The sequence below is a fragment of the Eubalaena glacialis genome, chromosome 5, assembly GCF_028564815.1.
Source record: "Eubalaena glacialis isolate mEubGla1 chromosome 5, mEubGla1.1.hap2.+ XY, whole genome shotgun sequence".
Taxonomy (NCBI): domain Eukaryota; kingdom Metazoa; phylum Chordata; class Mammalia; order Artiodactyla; family Balaenidae; genus Eubalaena; species Eubalaena glacialis.
In genome coordinates this window covers 75,713,667-75,728,211 of record NC_083720.1, presented here as the reverse complement: position 1 = coordinate 75,728,211, position 14,545 = coordinate 75,713,667, and the positions used below count along the sequence as shown (strand labels likewise).

At 39.7% G+C, this 14,545-nt stretch overlaps 1 protein-coding gene across 6 annotated transcripts in view; it reads left to right on the top strand.

Moving 5' to 3' along the window:
* Positions 1 to 14,545, top strand: part of LNX1 (ligand of numb-protein X 1) — a 226,975-nt gene that overhangs the window by 87,987 nt on the left and 124,443 nt on the right. For all 6 annotated transcript variants that reach the window (XM_061192269.1, XM_061192270.1, XM_061192268.1 and 3 more), the window contains one exon: positions 8,341 to 8,833. In XM_061192269.1, the coding sequence (XP_061048252.1) occupies positions 8,442 to 8,833 (392 nt within the window). In that variant the 5' untranslated portion in view covers positions 8,341 to 8,441. The remainder of the gene's footprint in view (positions 1 to 8,340; positions 8,834 to 14,545) is intronic.

Genomic DNA, 14,545 nt, shown 5'->3' with positions numbered 1-14,545 from the left:
AGAAAGAGAAACGAGGCCGCTGGTGTGAAGAATTTATTGGCACTAGTCCACCCTATTCCTCTGTGGGTGTATTTCTTTTTTTTTAATTTAAATTTTATTTATTTATTTATTTATTTTTGGCTGTGTTGGGTCTTCGTTTCTGTGCGAGGGCTTTCTCTAGTTGCGGCAAGCGGGGGCCACTCTTCATCGCGGTGCGCGGGCCTCTCACTATCGTGGCCTCTCTTGTTGCGGAGCACAGGCTCCAAACGCGCAGGCTCAGTAGTTGTGGCTCACGGGCCCAGTTGCTCCGCAGCACGTGGGATCTTCCCAGACCAGGGCTCGAACCCGTGTCCCCTGCATTAGCAGGCAGATTCTCAACCACTGCGCCACCAGGGAAGCCCTGTGGGTGTATTTCTGGTCTTCATGGTTCCCGATGGTGTTCCTGACTGTAACTGTGATCTCTGCACTGAGGTGTGGCCTTAGTGACCAGTTTGAAACCAACTCTGCAGCCTTTCTGCCCTGCGGAGCTTCATCCAAATTTTAAAGTATCATCAACAACAGGAAACCCTTAAGCTCAGTTTTGTTTTAACGGCTAATTCATCTTGGATTTTTTAAAAAATTTTTAACTGAAGTATAGTTGATTTACAATATCGTGTTAGTTTCAGGTGTACAGCACAGCGATTCAGTAATATACATATTCTTCTTCAGATTGTCTTCCCTTATAGGTTATTAGAAAATATTAAATATAGTTCCCTGTGCTATACAGTAGAACCTTGTTGGTGATCTATTTTATATATAGTAGTGTGTATATGTTAATCCCAACCTCCTAGTTTATCCCTCCCCCCAACCCCACAAGCTTAGTTTCTTGAAGGGAAAGACTAAGGGATTCTTGGTCTTTATGTGTTTGAGACACACTGTAAAACATTAAGGTTGGTTGAAGGGATTCAAAGATTTTGAACATTAAATAAGTCAGCAAAAATTACGAAGCACACTGAGTACAGTAGGGCAGAGTCTCATGCTGTTTGTATGGCCACAATCCACAGCGTGTCCTTGCTCTAGAGAGCGGTTTCTATCACTTGACTGGGCTCTCTTATACACTCACAGAACAAAGCTCTTTTCAGGATCCAATAGTTTTGTGATCATTTTGGGGACCTGGCTGTAGGTTACACTTTCTTCCTTTCATTTGAAGCCGGTTCTTCCTCTTGCCTCATGAGCCCTTCAGCAAACGGCTCACCTGGTGCCTCTATCAAGTGTAACAATCAGTTAGAAAAGTCAATTTAGACCTTGGTTAAAATTTAGTGGCACACCTGTGACAAGGTTGTAATTCTCCACTTTTGCCGTTGCACCTGGCTGGGAACCAGGGCGGCTGCAAGGAAAAGATTGAGGCCCACAGGAGGTGTTGGAAGCAGATCTGGGTCCTAACCACAGCCTCAACACCCTACTCTCTCTACCTGAGTCTCTAAAAATAACACTGACAGAGCCATGAGTAGGTGAGGCAAATGGGGCACTCACCTTAGGGTGCAAATTTTAAGGGGGCACCAAAAGAAACTTAGTAATCACTATAAGTAATATTTTAATGTATTATTATTATTTTTTTAATTAATTATTTTTTATTTTTGGCTGTGTTGGGTCTTCGTTTCTGTGCGAGGGCTTTCTCTAGTTGCGGCAAGTGGGGGCCACTCTTCATCGCGGTGCGCGGGCCTCTCACTGTCGCGGCCTCTCTTGTTGCGGAGCACAGGCTCCAGACGCGCAGGCTCCAGACGCGCAGGCTCAGTAGTTGTGGCTCACGGGCCTAGTTGCTCCGCGGCATGTGGGATCTTCCCAGACCAGGGCTCGAACCCGTGTCCCCTACATTGGCAGGCAGACTCTCAACCACTGCGCCACCAGGGAAGCCCCTAATGTATTATTTTTAAAAACCAAAATTAATGCAAAAAAAAAATCCATGGTGATCAAAATTTAAATAAAGACCAGGATTGGTAGCTCAAGTTATCTAAAGGTTATTTAAGATTATCACTTAGTCAAAAGAAATTGTCAAACATGGCAATTTCCTCAACTGAAAATCAGACAGGCAAAGAGGTAGATTTTGAAAATAGTATTGATGGGTTTGCTTCCTTTAAAGCCAGGAAAATGAAACTATGGGGAAAAAATTTTGGTTTTAGTATAAGTAAAATATTTAAACTTAAAATAATGTTGTACATTTAATGTACATATTTTTCATGTTTCCCACATTTTTTCAACTGTCTTAATGATCTGGGGAAAAATTAACCATTAAAAAAATACACAAAAACATGTATATCAGTACTCACATTTCCTTTTGCCTTAGGCTGCAACACGGACCACATAGTGCGGATAGGATAAAGGTATCTGTTATTTAGGAATGTCTTCAGTGGATTTTTTCTGACACTGTTTGTCATAGGCTAAGTAGGAATTTTCCAGAAGCCTTTTCCAGAAGGCTTTCTGACAGATAAGGGGAGAACGCTAATGGTCCAAGGTGCCTGACTAATAAGCCTCCTCACACACTTTCCTTCTCAAAGAGCATCTGGAGCTTCAGGATTTCTAGTTTATCCCATCGCCCATCCCTCCGTCAGCGGCCCTTGGCCTGCCACTATTTTAATTTTTTCATTTATTAGTGAATTTCAGTGAAAGCTCATCAATGTTTATCCTCTGGATAGGAAAAATTATCTCTGATTTACCATTTGTTTAAATGATTTCCATTTCTTTTGTGTTACATACGTCAGGATATTTTAGAACAACAAGAGTTGTCAAAATAAAGGAATGCTTACAAACAAATGGGAGAACCCCAAATTCCCCAAATACCATCCATTCTTCAGATCAGATTTTACGCTGAGAATTCTAATACTGGAACTGTTTAGCCATTAAGGACTTTATTCTGTTTATATAAATCTAACTAATGCCACTAAATATCTTTGCATTTTCTAAACTGTTCCTAGCCCTTGCTTTTGCTTTTAAAAGTATCTACTTCTCTACTTTATTACCCTTAATTTTTTTTTTCCCTCTGTGGCCAAGAATTGCTAATAGATTCCTTCAGGCCTCAGGGCAGTGTCCTGTACTCAGCCCCGGCAGGACTGCAGTAACAGCCAAGGCGTGTATTGCCACCAAGAAAGCAGTTGCAGTCTTTGGCTGTGGGAGCAGTTGGTTATTCCCACTTCATTCTGTCCTGGATGCTATCCATACACTGTAGGAAGGACACTGTTAAGTTGGGAGCTTGCAGAAGAGTGTGGTCAGCCTCTTGGAGTCTGAAGGAAACCTGAAGGAATGTCAGATGCACCTAAGGCTACTGAACCTAGGGGAGGACTTGGGGGCTGTCTTCATATAATTGAGGGATTTAAGGAATTAGACATATTCTAAATGGCACCCATGAGGGGGTGGGTGAGTTCCAGGGAGGCAAATTTTTGGTCAATATATGGACTTTCCCTCCCTAGGAGATTAGAGCTATCCAAAGGCAGAATGATCTATTTTATAAAGTAATTAAGGCCTATTTCATCTAAGGACCATCTCTCAAGGCTCCCTTTCAACCGAAAAAGTTTCTGGCTACCATGATTCATGTTTGTCAAGGGTAAAGTACCAATGCAGGACACACTGCCATTTGACTACAAGGATACATTCCTTTTAATATTATGAGGTCCCATTACTATTGTTTGAATAGCGCATGAGACTCATGCAACTATTCAAGAGATGCTTTAGAGTCATGTCTTGACCTTTCAGTAGAAGGAAAATGTGAAATTGTCAGTGCAGCATGCCAGATGACATGTTTATCCAGCACCTTTCCAAAGTGGAGTATATGGATTATTCTGACTACATCATATAACCATTTTCTATAAAGCCAGTGTGCATTTAAAGGAAACTTAGTGGGACAATAGCCACCAGGGACCCCATTGTTCTGGTAGGTTATCTCATACAAAATTTTTTCTACTTCCAAATAGGCTATATCCCAAAGGCTGTTCTTTTGTGTGTGTGCTTTTTTATCATCCAGTTTTATTGAGATATAATTGACATACAGTACTGTATAAAGTATACAGCATTATAATTTGACATACATACATCATGAAATGATCACCACAGTAAGTTTAGTGAGCATCCAACATCTCATATAGACATAAAATAAAGGAAAAAATTGTTTTCCTTGTGATGAGAATTCTTAGGATTTACTCTCTTTAATATATAACGTATGGCAGTGTTGACTTTATTAATCATGTTGTACATTACATCCCTAGTGCTTATTTATCCTATAACTGGAAATTTGTATCTTTTGACCACCTTGACCCATCCCCCCTTCCCCCCACTCTGGTAACCACAAATCTGATCTCTTTTTCTCTGAGTTTGTTTGTTGAATTATGATGGACCTACAGCACCATGTTAGTTCCTGGTACACTACATAGTGACTTGATATTTCTAGACATTACAAGATGATCACCACGATAATCTAGTTATGATACGTCACCATATGAAGATACTACACATTATTACTGACTATATTATTTCACCCCCTGACTCCTTCATTTTGTAGCTGCAAGTTTATACCTCTTAATCTCCCTCCTGAAGCCTGTTCTTAAGGATATTAAGTCTTCAGTCTATTGAATTTTCCAGTGCTGGCGACAGTGTACCTATGACCTCTAATGACCCTCTTGGCTGCGGATGGTGCTGATTCACGTTTGCTATGAAATGTATCTTTGTTGACAAGCCACAGACGTTTAGAATTTGAAAGTTAGGTAGAAAAAGTTCTGGACAGATTTCAGGCAAGATAAACCAGCGGGAAAGGAAGCAGGGATTAAGGACAAACAGAAATGGAGATTTTGTTATTTTTCCTGGCACTTCCTGGCGTGACATTGGTGGACTACACATCTCTATAAAAGTCCCCTCGGGTGTCTCTTCCACCCCACATAGGAGGAGAAGGAGGAAAAATGGTTCCTAAGTCACAAGAGCATTGTATCAAGGCAGAATAAGAGTTCCATCCCAAACCACACACCCAAGGAGGCAATCTACTTCCTGCTCTTTCTCACTCCAAACTGCAAAAAAGCCACCCTGCAGCTCTCTTGCCTTACCCCAGCCAGGATCAGATTGCTGACAGCTGACACATTGACTGATGTGGATGGATAGGCCCTCTCACTCACTTTTAGGGGAGAAAAGAGTTTACCTTTTAAGCCTTAATGATTTTTGATCATTTCTTCTCAGTTCATCAGCAAGGCACATATATGTCTAAAAACATGATACATCGTACATGCTTATAAGATGTAAACTGGAAATAAGAAACGTCAGGTAAATGATATGAATCATATTTTTTTTAAAGTCTACCTAGTTTTTTCTTTAGAGCCCAAACTGTTTTGTCAGCCAGTTCTCTTTTAATCTGTGTCTATTCGTATAGGCTTTATTTAGTCTAAAGCGAAGTTGAAAAATATATACAGCAGTGTTAACATTAATATTATGTGAAGAATCTGATTTTCTCATAGGGACAATTGCCAGGGAATTCAAATTGGTCTCAGAGAAAAAAGAAAGAAAACAAAAACAAATTAGCGTTGGAGCTAAAACCTGCCGTTTTTGCTTGCCCCAATTCATTCATCCTGTGTCAGGCATTTTAACACTCAGTAAAGTCAAAGAATCTTTTTATTCAGAGATCTTGGGAAAACCCATCTGCAATGTGGCCTAAAGAGATTTTTAACCTTCTAATTTCCTGGGGCTCTTTTATTTAGTTAGTTACATTTTGGGATTCTGACTGGTCATAATCAAAAAAGATGCTGGGAGAAAACCGGCAAAATGGTGAAGAGCAGTAAGAAGTAAGTGCAACTCACAACTTACTTACCTACTGCACCTCAGTTTCCTCATCTGTTAAATTAAAAACAAAACAAAATCCCTGGGGATTTGTAAGGATTAAATAACATAATATACATAAGGCCCCAGCATAGTGCCTGGCACATGGTGCCTGGCATACTCAAAAAGCTGTTATAAAGAAAAAAAAAAAAAGATTTTCCCAAAAGCCAACCACCCCAAAATAAAACACCTCCACTTTATTAGCACAGATACATAGAACTCTATTTCTGAAAGGGATTTCACAGTATCTAGTCTGATGGTTTGCTTTTTTTTTTTTTTTTTTTTTTTACTTAAGCCACGGTCCTTTGAACCAAATATTATGGGGAATCTAACATGTGAAATAAAAGTGGAGCTGGGTCTGGGTGGAGTGGAAAAGTGGACACAGCCCACCATCCCCCCTTCCCTTCCCTGGAAGACCCTGAGGCAACTGACACACCTTCCAGAGCAGAGTGAAAACCAAAAATCTGGTCCAACTCCACCTTTTCACCAACAAGGGAATGGCCTAAAAATGTGACGTTGTTTTTCCACTGGTCCAACCAGAGCTATCACCTGCATTCCTATCAGTCTCCAGTACTGCACAACAAGAAAGAACACGTGGGAGTATTTGACCCAACTCTTACAGGTCTAAAGATCTAGACCTTTAGTTCAAAATATGTGAACTTCTTTTCCTATAGCAGATGATAACCTTTGGGTGGCCCATTTCCATTTTCATGTTTATTTTTCAACTGTTTTTCATGCCACTTAAAGCATTTCCTGTGTGGTTCCAGTACCTTCTATCAGCCTTGAGGACAAAGAGAAGCTGTGTAGGTTTCCATGAAATTTGACTAGAAACAACTTCACCCCCTCCTGCACCCTCTACCTTAGCTGCCTGTGGTCTCTTTTGATGCTAAATAAAATGCTATGATTTCTAAATGTTTCACATTCAGGGTACTTTACTTCCATCTCTTGACCAGAGCGTTCTTCAAGCCATATTACTGCAGTACAGAAATGTAAACACGAAGCTGACTCAGTGAAAGTTTGAAGTCAATGTATTTTCTTTTTGAGATAAGGCTACATTTGTACAAACAACCTCGGACTTTATTTGGAAAAGAAAAAACTGCAAGGCAGTTTATGACTGCTGTGCTGTTTCCAAACGTGGCTAGTTTCCTGTTAGGTTATTCATGTGTCCTTATGTTCCTGTGGAAAGCTTAAAGTTATTTTATTTACTTTCAGAAAAGAAGAAAGTTGAGTTGGGGGCTGGGGTATTGCAGGATTCTTTGTTGTCATGAACGTTGACCCAGAGTCCCCTAGCGCTGACCTCTGTGTGCACTGCTTACCCGGGCTTCTCATTACTGTGTTCATGTCCACCTCCTCCGGACTGGGGACTCCATGAGGGCAGGCATGTCCTTTGAAGCTCTCTTGAAAGTCTCCCCCATAGCCAACTCATCACCTAGCTCAAGGTTGGCGCTCAAAAAATGTTTTTTGAAAACAGAGATGTTTATGATTATCATTGTTACTCATCTCACATTACTGCAGCTCATTAATAAAAATGACTGAAGGCCAAAAAATATGTTTATTGACTGATCAGGAGACTTCCTAGATGTTAATCAGGCATGTTGAAAACTCCATTTTAAACTCTGATACTAAAGGAAAACACATAGTGTGATAGTATTCTGCTAGTTTGAAAAAATATATATATAATTGAATGAAAGAGAACTATGAGAACAAAGCAAAAAGACCCCTTACAGGAACTATAGCTTTCAGTTTCCAGGCCAATTGAGCTAGACTGGAGACAGAAGGACTTCAGTAACAAATACATGTAAGAATAGTTAATATTTATTGGGCACTTACTATATTCCAGGCATAATTCTAAGAGCTTTATGCCTCATATCTCATTTAATCCTCACAACAGCCCTCTGAGGTAGGCTGTTATTATCCCCACTTTACAGACATGGAAACAGAGGCTTAAATCATTGGCGCACAGTGGTGGTTGGATTGGCCCAGGCAGTGTGGCTCCAAAACCCACTTTACCACTACATGACTGAGTAAATGAAACGCATACAGAAGAAAACAATGCTTTCGTCATCGTAAAAATACAACTGCCCAAAGAACTCTCATTTCTTCTCAGATGATTTAGCTGAAGACTCTGAGGTCCTATATTTTCTGAGTTTTGGAGAACGGTAGGGAAGACAGATACGACAAAGCCATCAGAGCGTTAACTGTTTTTCTTCTCGTCCTGCTCTGACAGAGAATTTTATAAATCACTGGGCTATTTTATTAACAAATTACATTTCATAGGGTGTATTTCTGGGCATTTCCCAGATCTTACCCCAATAATTTTCACTACACCAACATGAGGATGTTAAAGGGAAATATTATTCCTGCTGGGATAGGTGGTTAAACTGAGGCATAAGGAGGCAAGGCTGCTGGCCCCAGGTCATGTCAGTCACCTGAGTGGGCACTCAGCCCTGGCCTTCTGAGTCACGGCCCGGTTCTGTCCACTGGCAGCACCGCCTCACATCCATAACCAAGATGAGCAGTCTTGTTTTCTTTTAGGTTTGTGGATGGCTCCTAGAAGATCTTGATTCTCTCCAGAGGATACATCGTTTATCTGGGTCGGTTTCCTGTCACACTGCCCTGTCCCCACCCAGTCAACCATGAACCAGCTGGACCCTGCCGAGGACCCAGATGCCAGCCCTGCCCTGCCGTGTGTGGTGTGCGGCCAAGCCCACGCCCCTGAGGAAAACCACTTCTACACCTACACGGAAGAAGTGGACGATGACCTCATTTGCCACATCTGCCTGCAAGCTCTGCTGGACCCTCTGGACACTCCCTGCGGACACACCTACTGCACACTCTGCCTCACCAACTTCCTGGTGGAGAAGGACTTCTGCCCTGTGGATCGCAAGCCTGTGATCCTGCAGCACTGCAAGAAATCAAGCATCCTGGTCAACAAGCTCCTCAACAAGCTCCTGGTGACCTGCCCGTTCACCGAGCACTGCGCGCAGGTGCTGCAGCGCTGCGACCTTGACCATCACTTTCAAATGAGGTAAGGAGGGGCTTCTCCTCGGCCAATCCAGCGAAGCCCCGCCCTCAGGGCGGCCGCTGGAAGGGTGGGGTGTTCCAGGGTCCCGCTGCTTCCCGAGGTGCCTATTTCTCTGCCTTCTGCTTTGCAACCAATGGAAGGAGTCATTCAAAATAAGAAAGGTCTTAGGTATTAATGGCTGTGGGTCAGGGTGAGGAAACAGTATGTGGTAGAGTTGTGGGGTGTGAGTTGCGTGTGTGTGTTTATAGGACTGGGGTTTTTTGTTAAAATATACATCACATAAAATTTACCATTTTCAGTCTACAGTTCAGTGGCATTAAGTACATTCATATAGTTGTGCATCCACCACTACCATCCATCCATCTCCAGAACTCTTTTCATCTTCTAGAGCTAAAACTTCATACCCATTAAAAAAAACACACACACACACAAAAAACCTCCCATTCCCTCCTCTCCAGCTGCTAGCAATCGCCATTCTACAATAGTTTCTGTCTCCATGAATTTCACTGCTCTAGGAACCTCATATAAGAAGCATCAATCAATGCTTGTACTTTTGTGACTGGCTTAGTTCATTTGTGTCCATTTGAAATGTGAAAGATACTGGAAAATCTGATGAGCAGCTTTCTCTGAGGCTCCTGGTCCCCCAAAAGATTTCCTGGAGGGCATTGCTTATCTTTTTTGTTGTTATTAAATTTATTTATATTATTTATTTATTTATTTTTGGCTGTGCTGTGTCTTCATTGCTGTATGCGGGCTTCCTCTAGTTGTGGTGAGCAGGGGCTACTCTTTTTTTTGTTTTTTTTTTGAATTTTCTTTTATTTATTTTTTTATACAGCAGGTTCTTATTAGTCATCCATTTTATACACATCAGGGTATACATGTCAATCCCAATCTCCCAATTCATCCCACCACTCCCGCTGCTTTCCCCCCCTTCGTGTCCATACATTTGTTCTCTACATCTGTGTCTCAATTTCTGCCCTGCAAACGGGTTCATCGGTACCATTTTTCTAGGTTCCACAGATATGCATTAATATGCGATATTTGTTTTTCTCTTTCTGACTTACTTCACTCTGTACGACAGTCTCTAGATTCATCCACGTCTCTACAAATGACCCAATTTCGTTCCTTTTTATGGCTGAGTAATATTCCATTGTATATATGTACCACCTCTTCTTTATTCATTCATCTGTCGATGGGCATTTAGGTTGCTTCCATGACCTGGCTATTGTAAATAGTGCTGCAATGAACATTGGGGTGCATGTGTCTTTTTGAATTACAGTTTTCTCTGGGTATATGCCCAGTAGTGGGATTGCTGGGTCATATGGTAATTCTATTTTTAGTTTTTTAAGGAACCTCCATATTGTTCTCCATAGTGGCTGTATCAATTTACATTCCCACCAACAGTGCAAGAGGGTTCCCTTTTCTCCACACCCTCTCCAGCATTTGTTGTTTGTAGATTTTCTGATGATGCCCATTCTAACTGGTATGAGGTGATACCTCATTGTAGCTTTGATTTGCATTTCTCTAATAACTAGTGATGTTGAGCAGCTTTTCATGTGCTTCTTGACTATCTGTATGTCTTCTTTGGAAAAGTGTCTATTTAGGTCTTCTGCCCATTTTTGGATTGGGTTGTTTGTTTTTTTGTTATTGAGCTGCATGAGCTGTTTATATATTTTGGAGATTAATCATTTGTCCATTGATTCATTTGCAAATATTTTCTCCCATTCTGAGGGTTGTCTTTTTGTCTCATTTATGGTTTCCTTTGCTGTGCAAAAGCTTTTAAGTTTCATTAGGTCCCATTTGTTTATTTTTGTTCTTATTTCCGTTACTCTAGGAGGTGGGTCAAAAGAGATCTCGCTGTGATTTATGTCAAAAAGTGTTCTTCCTATGTTTTCCTCTAAGAGTTTTATAGTATCTGGTCTTACATTATGTCTTTAATCCATTTTGAGTTTATTTTTGTGCATGGTGTTAGGGAGTGTTCTAATTTCAGTCTTTTACATGTATCTGTCCAGTTTTCCCAGCACCACTTATTGAAGAGACTGTCTTTTCTCCATTGTATATCCTTGCCTCCTTTGTCATAGATTAGTTGACCATATGTGTGTGGGTTTATCTCTAGGCTTTCTATCCTGTTCCATTGATCTATATTTCTGTTTTTGTGCCAGTACCATATTGTCTTGATTACTCTGGCTTTGTAGTATAGTCTGAAGTCAGGGAGTCTGATTCCTCCAGCTCCTTTTTTTTTCCTCAAGACTGCTTTGGCTATTCGGGGTCTTTTGTGTCTCCATACAAATTTAAAGATTTTTTGTTCTAGTTCTGTAAAAAATGGCATTGGTAATTTGATAGAGATTGCATTGAATCTGTAGATTGCTTTGGGTAGTATAGTCATTTTCACAATATTGATTCTTCCAATCCAAGAACATGCTATATCTTTCCATCTGTTTGTATCATCTTTAATTTCTTTCAACAGTGTCTTATAGTTTTCTGCATACAGGTCTTTTGTCTCCCTAGGTAGGTTTATTCCTAGGTATTTTATTCTTTTTGCTGCAATGGTAAATGGGAGTGTTTCCTTAATTTCTCTTTCAGATTTGTCATCATTAGTGTATAGGAATGCAAGAGATTTCTGTGCATTAATTTTGTATCCTGCAACTTTACCAAATTCATTGATTAGCTCTAGTAGTTTTCTGGTGGCATCTTTAGGATTCTCTATGTATAGTATCATGTCATCTGCAAACAGTGACAGTTTTACTTCTTCTTTTCCAATTTGTATTCCTTTTATTTCTTTTTCTTCTCTGATTGCCATGGCTAGGACTTCCAAAACTATGTTGAATAATAGTGGTGAGAGTGGACATCCTTGTCTTGTTCCTGGTCTTAGAGGAAATGCTTTCAGGTTTTCACCATTGAGAATGATGTTTGCTGTGGGTTTGTCATATATGGCCCTTATTATGTTGAGGTAGGTTCCCTCTATGCCCACTTTCTGGAGAGTTTTTATCATAAATGGGTGTTGAATTTTGCCAAAAGCTTTTTCTGCATCTATTGAGTTGAACATACGCTTTTATTCTTCAATTTGTTACTATGGTGTATCACATTGATTGATTTGTATATAGTGAAGAATCCTTGCATCCCTGGGATAAATCCCACTTGATCATGGTGTATGATCCTTTTAATGTGTTGTTGGATTCTGTTTGCTAGTATTTTGTTGAGGATTTTTGCATCTATATTCATCAGTGATATTGGTCTGTAATTTTCTTTTTTTGTAGTATCTTTGTCTGGTTGTTGGTATCAGGCTGATGGTGGCCTCATAGAATGAGTTTGGGAGTGTTCCTTCCTCTGCAATTTTTTGGAAGAGTTTGAGAAGGATATGTGTTAGCTCTTCTCTAAATGTTTGATAGAATTCACCTGTGAAGCCATCTGGTCCTGGACTTTTGTTTGTTGGAAGATTTTTAATCACAGTTTCAATTTTATTACTTGTGATTGGTCTGTTCATATTTTCTATTTCTTCCTGGTTCAGTCTTGGAAGGTTATACCCTTTGAAGAATTTGTCCATTTCTTCCAGGTTGTCCATTTTATAGGCATAGAGTTGCTTCTAGTAGTCTCTTAGGATGCTTTGTATTTCTGCTGTGTCTGTTGCAACTTCTCCTTTTTCATTTCTAATTTTATTGATTTGAGTCCTCTCCCTCTTTTTCTTGATGAGTCTGGCTAATGGTTTATCAATTTTGTTTATCTTCTCAAAGAACCAGCTTTTAGTTTTATTGATCTTTGCTATTATTTTCTTTGTTTCTATTTCATTTACTTCTGCTCTGATCTTTATGATTTCTTTCCTTCTGCTAACTTTAGGTTTTGTTTGTTCTTCTTTCTCTAGTTCCTTTAGGTGTAAGGTTAGATTGTTTATTTGAGATTTTTCTTGTTTCTTGAGGTAGGCTTGTATAGCTATAAAGTTCCCTCTTAGAAATGCTTTTGCTGCATCCCATAGGTTTTGGATTGTCATCTTTTCATTATCATTTGTCTTTAGGTATTTTTTGATTTCCTCTTTGATTTCTTCAGTGATCTCTTGGTTATTTAGTAACGTATCGTTTAGCCTCCATGTGTTTGTGTTTTTTACGTTTTTTCCCTGTAATTGATTTCTAATCTTATAGCGTTGTGGTCAGAAAAGATGCTTGACATGATTTCAATTTTCTTAAGTTTACTGAGGCTTGATTTGTGACCCAAGATGTGATCTATCCTGGAGAATGTTCCATGCACACTTGAGAAGAAAGTGTAATCCGCTGTTTTTGGATGGAATGTCCTATAAATATCAGTTAAATCTATCTGGTCTATTGTGTCATTTTAAGCTTGTCTTTCCTTATTAATTTTCTGTATGGATGATCTGTCCATTGGTGTAAGTGAGGCGTTGAAGTCCCCCAGTATTATTGTGTTACTGTCGATTTCCTCTTTTATAGCTGTTAGCATTTGCCTTATGTATTGAGGTGCTCCTATGTTGGGTGCATATATATTTATAATTGTTATATCTTCTTCTTGGATTGATCCCTTGATCATTATGTAGTGTCTTTCTTTGTCTCTTGTAACATTCTTTATTTTAAAGTCCATTTTATCTGATATGAGTATTGCTACTCCAGCTTTCTTTTGATTTCCATTTGCATGGAATATCTTTTTCCATCCCCTCACTTTCAGTCTGAATGTGTCCCTAGGTCTGAAGTGGGTCTCTTGTAGGCAGCATATATATGTATCTTGTTTTTGTACCCATTCAGCGAGCCTGTGTCGTTTGTTTGGAGCATTTAATCCATTCACATTTAAGGTAAGTATCAATATGTATGTTCCTATTACCCTTTTCTTAATTGTTTTGGGTTTGTTTTTGTAGGTCCTTTTCTTCTCTTGTGTTTCCCACTTAGAGAAGTTCCTTTAGCATTTGTTGTAGAGCTGGTTTGCTTGTGCTGAATTCTCTTAGCTTTTGCTTGCCTGTAAAGCTTTTGATTTCTCCATCGAATTTGAATGAGATCCTTGCCAGGTGGAGTAATCTTGGTTGTAGGTTCTTTCCTTTCATCACTTTAAGTATATCATGCCACTCCCTTCTGGCTTGTAGAGTTTCTGCTGAGAAATCAGCTGTTAACCTTATGGGAGTTCCCCTGTATGTTATTTGTCTTTTTTCCCTTGCTGCTTTCAATAATTTTTGTTTGTCTTTAATTTTTGCCAATTTGATTACTATGTGTCTTGGCGTGTTTCTCCTTGGGTTTATCCTGTATGGGACTCTCTGCACTTCCTGGACTTGAGTGGCTATTTCCTTTCCCATGTTAGGGAAGTTTTCGACTATAATCTCTTCAAATATTTTCTCTGGTCCTTTCTCTCTCTCTTCTCCTTCTGGGACCCCTATAATGCAAATATTGTTGGGTTTCATGTTGTCCCAGAGGTCTCTTAGGTTGTCTTCATTTCTTTTCATTCCTTTTTCTTTATTCTTTCTGCAGCAGTGAATTCCACCATTCTGTCTTTCTGGTCAGTTATCCGTTCTTCTGCCTCAGTTATTCTCCTATTGATTCCTTCTAGTGTCTTTTTCATTTCAGTTATTGTGTTGTTCATCTCTGTTTGTTTGTTCTTTAATTCTTCTAGATCTTTGTTAAGCATTTCTTGCATCTTCTCGATCTTTGCCTCCATAATGTTTCCAAAGTCCTGGATCATCTTCACTATCATTATTCTGAATTCTTTTTCTGGAAGGTTTCCTATCTC